General features: G+C 49.4%; 1 protein-coding gene across 1 annotated transcript; it reads left to right on the top strand.

The window, feature by feature from the left end:
* Positions 1-531: 531 nt before the first annotated feature.
* Positions 532-14,484, top strand: CHMP7 (charged multivesicular body protein 7). The gene is made up of 10 exons (XM_026518994.4): positions 532-932; positions 2,644-2,815; positions 9,497-9,682; positions 9,820-9,953; positions 10,800-10,848; positions 11,062-11,181; positions 11,723-11,821; positions 12,055-12,115; positions 12,620-12,799; positions 13,032-14,484. The coding sequence occupies exons 1-10, from the start codon at positions 634-636 to the stop codon at positions 13,082-13,084; spliced, it is 1,353 nt and encodes a 450-aa protein (XP_026374779.2). The 5' UTR covers positions 532-633; the 3' UTR covers positions 13,085-14,484.
* Positions 14,485-16,528: the final 2,044 nt, after the last annotated feature.

The raw sequence follows: 16,528 nt of genomic DNA, 5'->3' as shown, positions 1-16,528 counted from the left end.
CGAGGGGGACTCCAGGGATGAAAGTGAGAAGCAAGAACAGTAGAAGCGTACATATCTTTCCAAAGTAGTGTATACATTGTTCACAGAGCTTGAGTGGCCGACGGTTGCTTATCGCTGACGTTACCATAAAAGAAAGCTATCTTGGAAGTTTAAGTGTTTGAAGTAGCGGCTAGTGGAAGAGCCGCATCGTGATTCACTAGCGACCCTGGCGCCTCTGGCGCCCCTTAGCGGGACGCTACAATTCCACTCTCTGAAGCCTCCACAATTTAGGTGCAGAAGCGTTAGCTTCTCTATAATGCGTCGCCAAACTCTATGATCCCTGAGGGGGCGGGACGCTCACTTACACGCCGCGCACGCGCGAAGCCCCTGGGCCGCACAAAGACTGAGGGAGGAGGTGTCGGCGCAAGCGCTTTGAGCCTGTCAGAAAATCGAGTCATCGTCCCGCCTCCTGGCGCAGGGAAGGCAGAGGGAAGCATGCGCTTAAGAAGGCCCGGGACTTATTTCACGCTGGGGGTGGCGATGACGTAATGACAGAGGAGGAGGTGGTCAAGGAACGGAAGCCGGGAGGGAACTAGGGCGGAAGGGGACCAGGGCCGGGGTTGTGTTCGGCGCCTTGGCGGGGCTGGGGTTCCGATGTGGTCCCCGGAGCGGGAGGCTGAGGCCCCGGCCGGGGGAGACCCGGCGGGCCTACTGCCCCCCGAGTGGGAGGAGGATGAGGAACGCATGTCTTTCCTATTCTCCGCCTTCAAAAGGAGTCGCGAGGTGAACAGCACCGACTGGGACAGCAAGATGGGCTTCTGGGCTCCGTTGGTGCTGAGCCACAGCCGCCGCCAGGGGGTGGTGCGCCTGCGTCTGCGGGACTTGCAGGAGGCCTTTCAGCGCAAGGGCAGTGTCCCGCTGGGGCTGGCCACCGTGCTGCAGGACCTGCTACGGTGAGGGCGGGCCCCGGGCAGGGGGCGGGGGTGGCTCCCTGAGGGTACCGCGCCCAGCCGAGGGTCTGGACCGCCGGAGCGGATCTGTGTTTGTTCAGTACGCAAGGAGGACAAGGAGGTTGGGTTAAGGGTGTGGAGGGAGAGGGAGACGGGGCATCGGGCAAATTGGGGGGCCAGGATTGTCCGATTAGATTAGATTGAGACGGTAGGAGGAGAGACCCGCCTGGCAGAGGTGACAATGACTTGTCTGGCCTGGAATCCCGTTGTGTAGTTATTTCGTAGGGGCTTCCAAATTTGAATTACCCCGGCACAGAAGGTCCGCAAGATAGGATTTATTGAACTAGAGGAAGGTCAGGACTAAGAAGAGGGCAGTCGTGGGGAAGAGGCCTGTGGGGATCTTGCCAGCAGCCCCCGGCACAGGTCATTTGTCCAGCATGTCTGGGCTTGTCCTTGGCACAGGCTGGTTGAAGCAGAGGACATGAAGCAGGTTAAGGGCTTTCCTGGGTACCTTGGTGCTCTGAGAAGGTTCTGTAGGTGTTACCTGTGTGACAGGTGCAGGGTTTTAGAGGTACCTGAGGCAGTAGCATGGATATGTTATCTAATAGATGTACCGCACTTAATAGTATGCAGGTAGTTTGCACACACCATTCATCTGACCTCCTCAGCAGTCCTGAGGGCGAGATGATAGAATTATCCTCCCTCAGCTGACAGAAGAGGGGGCTGAGACTGAGAGCAAGCGGCTTACTCGAGGTCACACAGTTAGTGAGAGGTAATGGCCAGGACTGGACCCCTAGTCTCCTGATTCTGAATCATTTGAGGATCACATTGTACATATGCTGAGAACAGCCTCGCTAGCATAGTACCTCCTTCGGTGAATGAAGAAAGTGAGCTTTGATATGTTGCTTTGAGTTTGCTGCTCTTCCTGATGAAGGGGTCTCCCTTCTCCCCAGTACTTTTCTATTGGCTGACGCTGATGGGACAAGCCATTTCTGAAACTTACTGTTTCTGAGAAAGAGTATGTGCCAAGTTGAGGGCCAAAGGGTCTGGGCTCAGATCTTGGCTCTGCCGCTTGCTCAATTTTGTGCCCCTCTTTAAGCTTCAGTTTGACCAACTATAAAATGATGATAAGATAATTGTCGTTAGGTTTATCGTGAGGATTTGAAACATAATCCTTACATAGCCCTTCGCAGAGTAATTGGTTCATGGTAAGCTTTCAGTAAATGTGGCTGCTTATCACCAGTACCATTAAGTGCTTAGGCCCTATCTCTGCCCTCGCTTAGGAATAGCGGAAAACCTTTTCTCTAACCATCTTTGTGTATTTCCTTAGGTCTTGCGTTAACACTAACCCATTATTGTTATTTTCATTTGATCATATGGAGCTTCGTTTGTAAAAGGAAGTCTCAAGGTAGGCTCTGCAGCCTTAATGGAGAGCTTGCATCTTGGAGCCAAGTTATACTTTAGATTTGGCGTCTCTCACCTCAGTCCTTCTATTTTCTCACTCACTAAAACGCCAACATCAACATCCATCTCACAGAGTTGTCATGAGGCTTTCAGCTGGAGCATAAACAGTGCTGCTCATTACAGCTGGCACAGCGTAGGTACCTAAGAAGTGGTGTGATGACGACCAAATTTGTCTCTTGGGGGAAGGTGGGAACCGGAATGGGACATTGCCTTAAGCCTACTACATGCCCTTTTCTTTCTTTGCCTGCAGTCGAGGCGAGCTACAGCGGGAGTCAGACTTCATGGCCAGTGTAGACAGCAGCTGGATCTCCTGGGGGGTTGGAGTCTTCCTGCTGAAGCCCCTCAAGTGGACTCTTTCCAACATGCTAGGTGATAATAAAGTTCCTGCCGAGGAGGTGCTTGTGGCTGTGGAGCTGCTTAAGGTGGGTGCTCAGAGCGGAGAGGTCTGGATGTCATCTGCGGTGATGACCGGGTGCTCCACGTTCCTGTGTGTATCCTTAGAAGGAGAACATCTTTTTCGCATGGTGACAGAGTTGGTAACTGAGTTTATCTGACCTTCTGTAGACTATCTAGTCGTTAGTTGGATTGTACATTTCAGAGGTGATCCTCTGTCTTGGAATTGTCCATAACATAGAGTTGATTACTTTCTGTATTTGTAAACATTAGTGATAAGCTAAAGTTTAGAAAATTCTTTGTCTTCTGTAGTTACTGGTATGAATTTCTCAGGATTTCAGAGGACCCTGTGACTTCAGCTTTGCCTTCTCTTAAAGCAGCAGACCAGGTTCAGATTTCCTCCTCTGTGGACTGTAACCCTCTCCCCTTCCAGCTTACCGATGGTCTTAGTTCCACTGAAGAGGCCACCAGGCCCTTGGTCAGCTTCCGCCTGGCCTGCCTTCCCTAGCCAGCCTAGAGCATTGCTGGTTCAGTGGTAGAATTCTCGCCTGCCCTAGCCAGCCTGGAGCACGTACCCAGCTTCTCTGCAGCTCTCTCGGGCCACCCGAGATGCCAGCACATCCAGTGCCGTAGACCAGTCCCACCGTCTGCCATCCCTGCTAGAGAAAATCATCCTGTCACCAAGACTGCGGTCCCTTTCATGGTGCCCAGCTCTAGGAGGGCCCTCGGAGCCGTTCCTCAGCCCAGTTTCTTATCCTTTCCCAGCCCGCTCACACTTGCCTTCCATACGCCACCCCCATGACTCTGCTGACATTTCACTGAGAAGGTAGAATCGCCTAAGTCAAGCCTTCAGTTTTCTGTCCTTCTGCATCGAGTTCAACATCTTTCTGAGCCTTTATTGCTCCCCAAGCTCAGAGGATGAGGTGTCTGTCTTCTCTTCCACACGGGCTCTTGAGTCTGTCTCTACCCTGCTGTCCCCTCATCCCATCAGTCTCTCTTGATCTGTATATTCCATCTCCCTTGCTTGGTGCTCTCGTTCCTCAGCCTCTGAACCCTCTCAAGGTTTTCCCATCACAGAGTGGGGTCCTTTGTGGGACCTGGTCACTACCTCGTTAGTGCTCTGTTTCTCTCCTTGACCACGTTTTGTTGTCACCACTTGCTGACCTCCCAGTGCTCTAACCCAGCGCACAGCTGCTTCAGCCCCAGCACTCCACCAAACTGCTCTGTGTGTACCTGTTGACAAAGTTGACTGAGCACCAGGTAGCAGAAGTATACCGTAGACAGTACTTATTTTTGAAACTCACAGACCAAGCCCAACCCCAGGACCTTTGCATAGCCCCAAAGGCTTCCTCACAGCTGGAGCCAGCTCAGCATCTTCATCCCTCATCCCAACAGAAGCTCCAGTTCACCTTGACAGACCCCCAACCCTCTCTACCTCAGATGGAGGTGGAGGTCTCCAAAATCTACCACCTCTCCCTGTCCCTCACAATTTGACCGAGCAGCGTGCATCTGCTTCAAGGGAAGGGCTCTTTCCCCTCCCCTACCCACATGGTTATCCTCCCACCGGGCGCGCTGACCTCCAGGACTTAGCTAAGGCCACACAGAAACTGCAGGATGGTTTGTGTGGCTCTGGGCCAAGCTCCATTCCTCTTTGCAGTCTTTTACCTCAAGTGTTTTCCAACCTGGAACATAGGGAGGTAGACTCATTTATCCCCACAGATGGGGTTTTGGATTCATAGTCTTTTGAGAACAAAGGCAGAGATGGGGGTGGAAGTGGAATTAATAACATAGATCTTCCAAGAACCAATGATAATTTTTTAAAAATTTTTTATTATGTTATGTTAGTCACCATACAGTACATCCTTAGTTTTTGATGTTGTGTTCCATGATTCATTACTTGCATATAACACCCAGGGCACCATGCAATACGTGCCCTCCTTAATACCCATCACCGGCCTCTCCCAATCCCCCACCCCCCTCCCCTCTGAAGCCCTCTATTTGTTTCTCAGCGTCCATAGTCTCTCGTGGTTCATCCAACAATAATTTTTAACTGCAGTGTAGTTTAATCTTATTTAAGTAGAAAAATAAATCTCGCTCTGCAGTGGCATGGTACTGTTAAATCTGTACCCAGTTTACATCACGAAACAGAGCGCTTAACAGTTAAGCTCATTCCATGACACCTGCTTTCCATTATATGGTGACTTCACTGTTTTCTCCTGGGATGGAACCTTGCTTCCCTTTGTGAAACTGAAGAGTCTTATCTGGATATTTTTATAAAACAAAGCCTACTTCTGAGGTAAATTGATTTTCCCAAGTCTAGACGCAGAAAGCCAGTAACTTTTTATTTTATTTGAAAAAGTACAAAAAAGTAAAAATTGCCTCTAAATTTTGCTATTTAAAATAATTATACAAAGAAACAAACGTTTCCTTTCTGTTCATCCCATTTCCATCTCTTTGGGTGCATTCCTTTCTGTTCGTGTGAGCGCACAGATTTTCACATATTTTCTTATTGACCTTGTCCCACGCCATTGTATTACTTTCTGTTTTATTTTGTTGTTAGCATTTAATGCTTCCTGAAAATATTATTTACTTGTTTACTTATTATAATCTGTCTCTCCTACCAGAAAGGAGAAGCTCCATTGGCTCTGGGATGCTGAGAACAGAGCCTGCTACGTAATAGAGAGTCAGCAAACATTTGTTGAATAAATACGTGAATGTACACATACATACAAAAATATGCATGCTCACACACTCCATTTTTTCCAGAAATAGAATCTTATTTTACTTATTGGTCTGCAGCCTGCCTTTTTTTCTTTACACTTCAGTACGTTATGTGCGTGTTTCTAGGCCCCGACATAACACAGATCGACTTCATGCTTTCGGATGGCTGTGTAATAATACTATAGATACACCGCAATTTAAGCCGTAGTTACCACGCAGTTGGATGGTTAAGTCATTCCAATTTCTCTATTACCAAAAAAAAAAAAAAGAATACTTCTTTGACAGCCTTGTGTATACATCTGTGTACTTCTATTTTTATTTTTATGGAGTTAATTTCTAGAAATGCATATGTACAGAAATTGCCAAATTCCTTTTCAGAAGTTTGTATTGATTGACACATTTATTGACGTATTCAGTCTCCCCACATCCTTGCCAGCACTGGATAACATGAGTCTTTTAAATTTTGCCAATACGATGAACAAAAATGATGCTTCCTATTTGGGATTTGAGCAGGTTTCCCCCTGTCTGCTGGCCATTTACAAATCCCCTTCTGTGCATTGCCTATTTACATATTTTGTTTGTTTTTATATTGGATTGTTTGTCCTTTATATAGGAGTTTTTTTAATGTATTAGGGATATATATATATATATATATATATATATATATATATAACATATTTAGTGTTAGGGATGTAAATATTGTTTTCTGGTCTCTGTTTTGCTTTTCATTTTTATTTATGTTGTCTTTTGCCATATAGAAGTTTCCATGTTTCTATAGTCAGATCTTTCAAAATTTTCCTTTATGGGTACTGAATTTCTGGTCTTGCTTACAAAGGCATCCTCCAGTTCAAGGTTAATTAGATTTTTAAAATATTTTCTCGGGCACCTGGGTGGTTCAGTTGGTTAAGTGTCTGACTCTTGATTTCTTTTTCTTTCTTTTCTTTTTTTTTAAGATTTTGTTTATTTATTTGACAGAGAGACAGCCAGCGAGAAAGAGGGAACACAAGCAGGGGGAGTGGGAGAGGAAGAAGCAGGCTCCCAGTGGAGCAGGGAGCCTGATGCGGGGCTCGATCCCAGGACCCTGGGATCACGCCCTTGGCTGAAGGCAGATGCTTAACGACTGAGCCACCCAGGCGCCCCTAAAAATAGCACTTTAATTATCTTCCCCTTTACTCAAAGATTTTAAAGGTTTTATTTATTTATTTGAGAGAAAGTGAAAGAGTAAGAAAGCACAAGACGGGGAGGGGCAGAGGGAGAAGCAGACTCCCAGCTGAGCAGGGAGCCTGATGCGGGGCTCTATCCCAGGACTCTGGGATCACGCCCTGGGCCAAAGGCAGACGCTTAACGACTGAGCCTGACTCTTGATTTCAACTCAGGTTGTGATCTCATAGTCATGAGATCGAGCCCCATGTTGGGCTCTGTGGGGAGCCCACAGAGTCTATGGAGAGTCTGCTTAAGATTTTCTTTCCCTCTGCCCCTCCCCCCACTCTGTCTTTTCTCTCTCTTTCTCTCAAATAAATAAATAAAATCTTTAAAAAAAATGTTAAAAAATATTTTCTTGGGATGCCTGGATGGCTCAGTTGGTTAAGCATCTGCCTTCAGTTCAGGTAATGATCTCAGGGTCCTGGGATTGTGCTCCCCATCGGGCTGCTTCTACTCCCCCCCGCCCCTGCTGTGCACACGCGCTCTCTCTCTGTCAAAACTAAATCATCTTTAAAAAAAATTTTTTTTTCTCAATTTAAATTTCAGTAATTTGGCATTTGTTTTTGTATACCTGTTAAGGAAAAATGATTTTCTTCCAAACAGATAGGCAAATGATGTCTTAACATCTTTTTTTTTTTTAAAGATTTATTTTTTTATTTGAGAGAGAGCCCGAACAAGCGGTGGGAGGGACAGAGGGAGAGAAACTCAAGCAGATGCCTTGCTGAGTGCAGAGCCTGATGCAGTAGTCAGTCTCACAACGCTGAGATCATGACCGCTGCAGAAATCAAGAGTCGGATGGGGCGCCTGGGTGGCGCAGTCGTTAAGCCTCTGCCTTCGGCTCAGGGCGTGATCCTGGTGTTCTGGGATCGAGCCCCACATCAGGCTCCTCTGCTGGGAGCCTGCTTCTTCTGCTCCCACACCCCCTGCTTGTGTTCCCTCTCTCGCTGGCTGTCTCTATCTCTGTCAAATAAATAAATAAAATCTAAAAAAAAAAAAAAAAATCAAGAGTCGGACAGTCAACCAGCTGAGCCACCCGGGCGCCCCAGCATCATTTGTTGTTTACCATTTGTCTGTTGATGTGGACACCACACTGTTCTTACTACAGTAGTTTTATAGTAAGGATTATTATCTGACAAGGCAGGTAAATCAAATGAAAACTTTAGTCTCTATCTTATTAGACTCTTCTTTTGCCTTTGACACTGTTGACCACTCATTTCTTAAAATTTTCCATTTCTTTGACTTTGTTGTCTACCCTGTGCGTTCTCCTTGGTTCTCCCTAAGTGGTGCCCTGGGTCTCTTTTGTAAGTTCCTTTGTCTTTTAAACATTGGTCTTGACCTTCTATATGCTTGAGGACTTTCAGAGTTCTGTCCTGTCCGGGTGTCTCCTCTGAGCTTCAGATTTGTATATCCAGTTATCTGCTGTGTGTGTTTGCTTGGATGCACCCCAGGCATCCCAGACGTGTCCAAAATGGAATGTTTTGTCTTTCCCATAGAATATGCATTTCCTTCTGTGTTCTTTCTATTAATTAATAGCATCACGTCTACCTGGTCACTCAAGCCAGAACCCAAGAGTCATCCTGGACTGCACTTTCTCCTTCCACCCCATGCCCGGTTACTAGGGACTGCCTGTTTTCTCTTCTGAATTTTTCTTGAACCCATCCCTTTTCTGTTCCTCTCACCATTGCCCCGTTCAGTCCCTCCTGGTCTCTTGCATAAATGGTCTCCCTGCCTCTCAGCCTAGCTCCTACAGTCCAGCCTTCCTGCTTGTCAGCTGGATCTCCATTAATCCAGCCTTGTCACTTCCCTTCCAAGAGTACCCACCATCTGCAGAGAAAGGACAGCAAAGAAGATACTACAGCTTGTGTAAGAGAGAGGTGCTTCTGCTCTCCCTCCCCTTCCTGTCCACATCCATAAACACCGTATTGACTCATCTTCTATACCATTGCTCATGACCGTCCCCCTTCCTGAGATACCCTTCCCACCTACTTCACCTAGGAGCTTACTCACCCTTCGGAACTCTTCTCAACAACGATTTGTCCCCCCCAAGCAATCTCTGAACTCCTGGGCGTTCCTTCCTTAGATTTTCATAGCACTCTGTGCGTACCTCAGTTAAGTATTTCTTATTTGCGGAAGACTGAGAGAGTAATTTCCATGTAGGAGGAACACAGTGGCATTGTTTCTTGAAACTTGTGTTTCCTAGGCTCCTCACAAAACCCCTGTCCCACCTCGTTGTCACATATTTCTCTCTTGAGACTCTCTGTAGACTCAGTAATGCTCTTGTTTGCATTCTCGCCAGTTGGCATAAAAATGGAGAGACCAGCGTTGGCAGGGAATTTGGATGTCCTCTCCTCCACGTTCTTCAGTCTGTAAAAGGGATGCTGAGGACCAGTGAGACTGACTGGTCCAGGCCACATAGGCCGAGCTGAAAACCAGGCCTCAGCTCTCGGTCATGGTTATGCCACCACACCACCTTGGGCTCCTCTTCCTCCGCCGGGCCGGGCGACACAGAAACATAAAGTCCCAAACGGACACGGAGCCGGCTCCGTGTATCATGTACCTCCTTTCATCTGTACGCACCAGTCTTCCCTCCGAGGTTTACAAAACTCAAGTTCTTTTTCCTTTCCCAAAGCTGCTACTTTAGGGGAGGCAGGGTCCGAGCCCCCTGCTCTTGTCTTGCATGATCCTGGTTTGGACACACGGGGTCAGGCTCTTGGACACACGGGGTCAGGCTCACGGGGCTCCGTGGGCAGTGGCCAGGCGTGTAAGCACACTTGCCTCCCCTGCAGGAGAAGGCCGAGGAGGTGTATCGTCTGTATCAGAACTCCCCTCTCTCCTCGCACCCTGTGGTGGCCCTGGCAGAGCTGAGCACCCTCTGTGCGGGCTCCTGTCCGGATGAGAGGACCTTCTACTTGGTGTTGCTGCAGCTGCAGAAAGAGAAGAGAGTCACGGTTCTTGAGCAGAACGGGGAAAAGGTACGGAAGTCCAGCTGTTCATTCACCGACTCACCGATGGCTTATTAAGTACATACTGACGTGCCCGCCGGCCTTCCTGCCTGGGGATGTCTCAGCATTTGTGGTAGGGGCCCCAGTAATTTGTCCCTGTCCCTCAGATTGTGAAGTTTGCCCGAGGGCCACATGCCAAGGTCTCTCCTGTCAACGACGTAGATGTTGGGGTTTACCAGCTGATGCAGAGTGAACAGCTGCTCTCGCGCAAAGTGGAGTCCTTGTCCCAGGAGGCAGAGAGGTAACTACCCTGAGCTGAGCGCCCTCCAATCCCCACCCTGCCTGGCCCTCAGAGCCAGCAAAGCACTGGTGTCTGCGGGCTCTTTTCCAAAAAAAAAAAAGGTTATTGTACTAATTACAAAGTACTGACTGCTCAGTGCAGCAGTCGTGCAAAAATACAGACTATCACAAAGGAGAAAGAAATGAATTTTAATTCTTTCCCCCAAGATTACATCCGTCCACGTTATGTTTATGCTCTTCCGTGCCAGTATCCTTTTAACCGGTGTCTGTCGAGCCAGGCCTTGTCTTAGGGACTTAGGGACACCGTAGTGAACGAGGCAGGTCTCTGCCTTCCAGGCTCTTTCTGAGGGATTCCTGCTCTTTCCCTTACATGGGGAAGGCACCCCACTAATGGCACATGAACGCTTCTCTAAAACGTAGGCTAGACGGACGTTGAATTAAAATGCTCACTTGTCCTTACAGTGAGAGAGACCCAACATTGTGGGAAGGCCAGGGAACATGTCCAGAGCCATTGCTGGTGTTAAGAATCGAGTCTTTATCTCCTGGCTGCCGAAACGGGGCTCTGTTGTTGAGGTGCCTAGTTGGCACGTTCTTCCCTGGCGGCTGACACAGCTTGTCCTTCGTCGTTTGCCTTTCTCACGTGCATATGTTCAAGTTTCTATCTCAGCTTGCTGCGGGAGTTTGCCAGAGGGCTCTTGGGCATCGTCTTTCTGGCCATCGGGTGGAAGTGATTAGATTTTCAGATTTGAAAGTACCTTAATTAAGTGGGACTCTCGGGGACAATTCAGGACACTGCCACCCCCTTCCTACGCCACAGTCATCTTGATCTGTCCCCTGTGTTTCGTAGGTGTAAAGAAGAAGCCCGCCGGGCATGCCGAGCAGGAAAGAAGCAGCTGGTGAGTTTCCCCTTCTCTCCTGCAGTTGTGTGCCTGTGCCTTGGGCTGGCAGTGGGCGGTGGTGCCCCAGCGGTTCAGAGAGGAGCTTGGGGCACGAGGGGGAAACGTCTGCAGGTGGTCCAGGTACCACAGCTTGCGATGGTCTTACCATCTGAGAAAGCCTTGCTTCCCCTGGCCCTCTGGCCCGTCTGACCAGGTCTCCATGCCCCCCAGGCACTGAGGTCGCTCAAGGCAAAGCAACGGACAGAGAAGCGCATCGAGGCCCTCCATGCCAAGCTGGACACTGTTCAAGGCATCCTGGACCGGATCTATGCCTCCCAGACAGACCAGATGGTAGCCACTGCCCCTCTGCTCCAGTCTCGGGGTGGTCTCTCCGGCATGCACTCCTCATTCTCCCCACTGTAGCCGTGCTGTTTGGAGGAGGCCCGGGTTTTTCAGGGTAGTGTTGGGAGCTTGCTTCTCCTGTTGGGAAGTTTTGGCCTTGGTGAACATGGGATGAATCAAGTGCGGGTGGTTAAAGAAACAAAAAATGAAGCATGAGAGACTGTGGACTCTGAGAAACAAACTGCGGGCTTCAGAGGGGAGGGGGGTGGGGACTGGGATAGGCTGGTGATGGGTAGTAAGAAGGGCACGTATTGCATGGTGCACTGGGTGTTATACGCAACTAATGAATCATCGAACTTGACATCAAAAACCAGGGATGTACTGTATGATGACTAACATGATATAATAAAAAAAATATTAAAAAAAACACACACAAAAAAACAAAACAAAACCAAAAACCCCCAAAGTTACCATTTGGAGATGACACAATATTGGCACGTATTTTGCCCGGGGTTCTTCATTTGCACTGATAACTTTGCTTTCTCTTTAGGTTTTCAATGCCTATCAGGCTGGCGTAGGAGCACTAAAACTCTCCATGAAGGATGTCACAGTGGAGAAGGCAGAGAGCCTTGTGGATCAGATCCAAGAGGTACAGGAAGGGGCCAGGGAGGAACAGCTGCAGAAGGAAGTCAGTGAGGGCAGGTGTGACTGGCTGCACTTCCTCTTTCCCAAACTGCACTCTTTCACTTGTGCACTTGAGGAAGATTGTCTTGATTCTCAGACGGGGCAGCACTACTTGGTAACCCTGAACATTGAGCCCGAAAGACCGAGACCCCCAGAGGTGGCTCCCTGCGTTCAGGGCCTTGTGCTTTTCTCTTACAGCTGTGTGACACCCAGGATGAAGTTTCTCAGACTCTGGCTGGTGGGGTGACCAACGGCTTAGGTGAGTTGACAAGCCAGTTCTTTTCTTCCTTCCTTTCTAAGAGGCCTTCACTTCCTTGCGCTGTAATGGGTTGGATCATAGATGTACTTTTCCTGGTGCAGACAGGGCTCTCCTCTCTGGGGCTCACCCACGGCTGTAGTTAGAAGGAACTGTCGTTCCCCCCCCTTGGTAGATTGTACTGTTGTACTGTTAACCTCTGGGCTGCAGCGATCTTGACTCATTAGACTTCCGACTGGAAGATCCTCCTTCAAGGGCAAGGGGAAGCAGGGTCAGTTCTGTGGTGTTAGCAAAATATATCCCCTCGATGACTTAGCTCTGTGTGTGGGAAAAGAGTATTTGCTTGGAGGTGCCCTCTGCCTCCCGACTCAATGACTTTTCCGACCTACAAGGAGGCCTAGACATCTTTAGTAAAGATGAGCTGAGTTATGCCGTCCTCAGTCCTTGACTCATGAATGCATTTGCTCCCTGGACTTTATATGTCCTCATGCCATCTTTTCTTTCCAGATTTTGACAGTGAGGAACTGGAGAAGGAATTGGACATCCTTCTTCAGGATACCACCAAAGAACCTTTGGATCTGCCTGACAACCCCCCTGAGACATTTTATACCAACAGTGTGCCTAACCCTAGGATCTCGGATGCTGAACTTGAAGCTGAACTTGAGAAACTGTCCTTATCAGAGGGAGGTATGGAGCTGTACTCCCAGGGTTGCCAGTGGGCATGGGGCCCTTGGTTGACAGTAGCCAGGCACGGGGGTAGTGAGTCCCAGCCCCGGTACTCAACTGGCCAGGGTACCAAACCCCATGAGGGAGTTGCGGGCTCCTTATTTATGTGAAGACTCCGACCCCTTAAACACCAGGATGCTTTCGTCCTACAGGTCTGCCTGGTGTAGAATTCAGTCATTTCTTCTCCTTACAGGTTTGGTCCCAAGCAGTAAATCTCCAAAAAGCCAATTGGAACCGACTCTCTAAAGCCATTCTAGGACCCTCAAGTGAAGGACCCTCGTGTAAAAGAGAGACCAGGCTTGTGTGTGTGTACATAGTTATTTAAATGAGAAACTCTCAGAGTTTTTTGGGAAGAGGAGGAAGGAGAACTACTCTGATTTATCTGGATGCTACCACTCACTACCGGACAGATGTAATTTCTGGAAGCGTGCTCACAAGGCGTGCTCCCAGCTGGTGTCATGGACCCGCCCTCTCATCTTTATAGTGCCACAGTTTATACAGTCGTGTGTTTGACCTGTCGTCTCTCATAGCCTGCAGTTCTTGCCATTGGCTCAGTGAGGTTTGTCTCCACCCACCAGCTTTGTCCCAGCCAATGAAGGTGAAAGAGTTGCAGCTTTGCCAAATCAAAACCAGCCCCTTCTCCCCACCCCACCGTTTTTTTCCGAGGACTTTATTCCGTCTGTAAGGTCAGGTAAACAACTTGTTCCAGTCCTACTCTGTTTGCATTGGCAATGCGAGGAAGGAGAACCAAACAGCTGCCACTTTATGGAGGAACGTGCAGTGTGAAAGGCTGTTCTGGGGGGTCACTGGCCACATTTTCCAGGTGTTCAGAAAAAGAGGGCCGCCCTGAGTGTCCGAGTCACGACAGCTGGCGAGGGGGCTCGTGTAGCTGGTGGATGCTGCCGCCTCTTCCATCTTACTCAGGAGATCTGCGGACTGGAGAGTTATTCTTAGTCTTTTGACCTTGAGGGGGAGAAGCCCAGGTGACTCTAGGGCCCCAGGTGTCCAAACTCCATATTTTTTTTTTAACAGGGCGTAATGTTTGCTGTGCCCCCACCATGGAATAACTTGCATATAACTTAAGTATGTGTATCAGAACAAGCCACACAACCACACACCTCCCCTTCTTGAGCCCGGCACTCAACAACAGGTTCTTGGTTTGAGCTTCCGAAGCATTTCGCTTTGTAGCCCATTGCTCAGGGCAGGGGATCTGAGCCAGGATGTGCAATAGAAGCAAAAGACTGTGGCCTTCTGCCATGTCTGCTGTGTGCTTCCCCGGTCCTGCGCTACACCTGTCCTGCCTCCTGACGTCCTGTCTTCCTACTTCCTTTGGTGGACTGGGGAGGATGGTCCGGGGAGGCAGACAGGAGGGTCTGAATGTTCTGGCAACAGGGAGAAGACAGGAGGACAGCCACACTGCCACTCTGCTGCCACAGTACAAGTATTTCTGCCTGGAGCCCTTTGCCCTGTCCCTCCTCCTCGAGGTGCTGCAGAGCCGAGGGAAAGAATTTGCTCCAGGCCAGGAGCATGAATTACGTTCAATTTCTCTCCTACTTGACCTTGGTAAATCGAAATGTTGGGGGTGAAGAGAAACAATCACTATTTTTTCTTTTTTATCTGGTAAATAATTAAAAGAAAAAACCCGAGCGCTTGTCCTTGTCTCTTCTTAGGTTGTACAGTGTCTTGTGCCTTCATGCCTCCCCATCCGCACCTGCAGCAGAGACACGCTCAGGGTCTTGGCTGAAGGCCGCGGGAGAAGGACGTGGCTGCAGAGTGAGTGCTGAGCTGGGCGCTGCCGACTGCTCGCTCTCCCACCACGCTGTGTCTCTTCCGGGGGAGGAGGCGTTCTTTGAAGGGCCTGGGTTGCAGGAGGGTGCCATCATCTTGTTGATTATTTTCCATGGCCTGTTCTCTTTCAATGACCCAATCCCTCTGCCTGCTTTTTTAGTCTGGCCCAGAATTCACTCAGCGCCTGCTACGTGCCCGGTGTTTGCCACGGCTGGCGGGTAGGCTGAGTGCAGAGCTAGGAACAGGCTGGAAGGTCTACCACAGCACTGGGTTCACAGCTCTAGGGGAGTCAACGAGCCCAGAGCAGAAACAGCGTGGCCAGAGAACCCAGTGAAACAGGCCAAATGCTCTGAGGGAGGCATGTCCTAGGGACCCCCGGTCAAACTGAATGACCTGGACGTTGGGCGTCTCTTCTTATCTTGTCTCATGTTACTCTTTCTCTCACTGACCAGAGCTGCTGAGGAGTCCTTGTTGAAATGTTTTAGCCTGGTCCCTTGCTGTGCTGAAAGCAATGAGAAGATGTTGAGTCTGGGTTGGCTCAGAGAGAGCAAGGAGCCGCTGGCTGGCGGTGGCTGCGTTTCTGCACGTGATCCCCCAGGGAGCCTGAGTCCTGCATCAGGATTCTCTCCTCTTGAAGGAATGCACTTGGTTGATTAAGGGAACTGATGAATTTTCTCATGTGTGGAGCTATATTGGGCCCAGATAAATCAGGCTCGCATACCGCCCTGCTGAAAGTGGAGTGCCCTTCAGGGTACAAATAAAGAGCTAAGAAGTTCCCGGAATAAACACTTGGAGTTGGTGGGCTCCGGGTGGACTTCACTGAGGAGATGACATCCCAGCCTTCATTTCCCTTGAGTATTTTCTTGGGTGTTCAAAATCTTGTAAAGCAACTGAGTGTTAAAATATCCATCCGTCATTCTGCTTAGAACAAGTAGGCAGTGTTGGGGCGCCTGGGGAGTGCAATCGTTAAGCGTCTGCCTTCGGCTCAGGGCGTGATCTCGGGCGTTATGGGATCAAGCCCCACATCAGGCTCCTCCGCTGGAAGCCTGCTTCTTCCTCTCCCACTCCCCCTGCTTGTGTTCCCTATCTGGCTGGCTGTCTCTCTGTCAAATAAATAAATAAAATCTTAAAAAAAAAAAAAAAAAAAAGAACAAGAAGGCAGAAAAAATACGAATCAGGGAGTGGCTGGTCCTGACTGAGAATCAGGAAACCTAGCTCTAGTTCTTGCCCCAGCCACTCACAAGTTGTATGGCTCTGGGCCTGCAAGCCTCTCATTTCTCCATCTGCAAAGCAAACCAGACAGACAAGAGGACTCCTGAGATTCTGACTGTCTTAGTCTCCCTGCATATGGTCTGCTCCTCCTTTCTCCTGAACACCTGCTGCCTTGGGATGAGCCGGAGCCAGGGCCACAGTGATGCCAAGCCTGGAAACGAGGCCGGAGAGTCCACAGTCACTGCCTGCCAGGGGACAGTGTGGCAGTGTGCAGAGAGCAGGTGTGGGAAGAGGGGACACTCTACCCATCTGGGGAGGTGGGAGAATGGGGGGCGAGCACAGCCTCAGCTTCTCCTGGGCCTCCCTGAAAGGGGCTCTTAGCCTGTGCCCCAGGCGCTGGGTGGGCTCTCCAGTCAGACACCCTTGTGAGAGGGATGACTTCTCACTACCTGAAGGGCTGAGTCCAAGGTCGAGCAGGCAACCCCATCCCCTGCCCCTCGAAGAGGTCAGGATATTCTGGTTCAATGTGCTGGAAATGTCATCAAGGCAATCAGAAAAGAGAAAGAACAACAAAGTTGTAAGAAAGTTGAGGCAACTGGGAAAGCTACTGACTCACGAGGAATCCAACCAAAGCCTGGCTGTGAGGTTTGTGGGGGAGTTCGATAGCCTCCTTTTTTTGAGGGATTTTGT

The sequence above is a fragment of the Ursus arctos genome, unplaced genomic scaffold (genome assembly GCF_023065955.2).
Source record: "Ursus arctos isolate Adak ecotype North America unplaced genomic scaffold, UrsArc2.0 scaffold_11, whole genome shotgun sequence".
Taxonomy (NCBI): domain Eukaryota; kingdom Metazoa; phylum Chordata; class Mammalia; order Carnivora; family Ursidae; genus Ursus; species Ursus arctos.
This window is presented reverse-complemented; position numbering and strand designations above follow the sequence as displayed.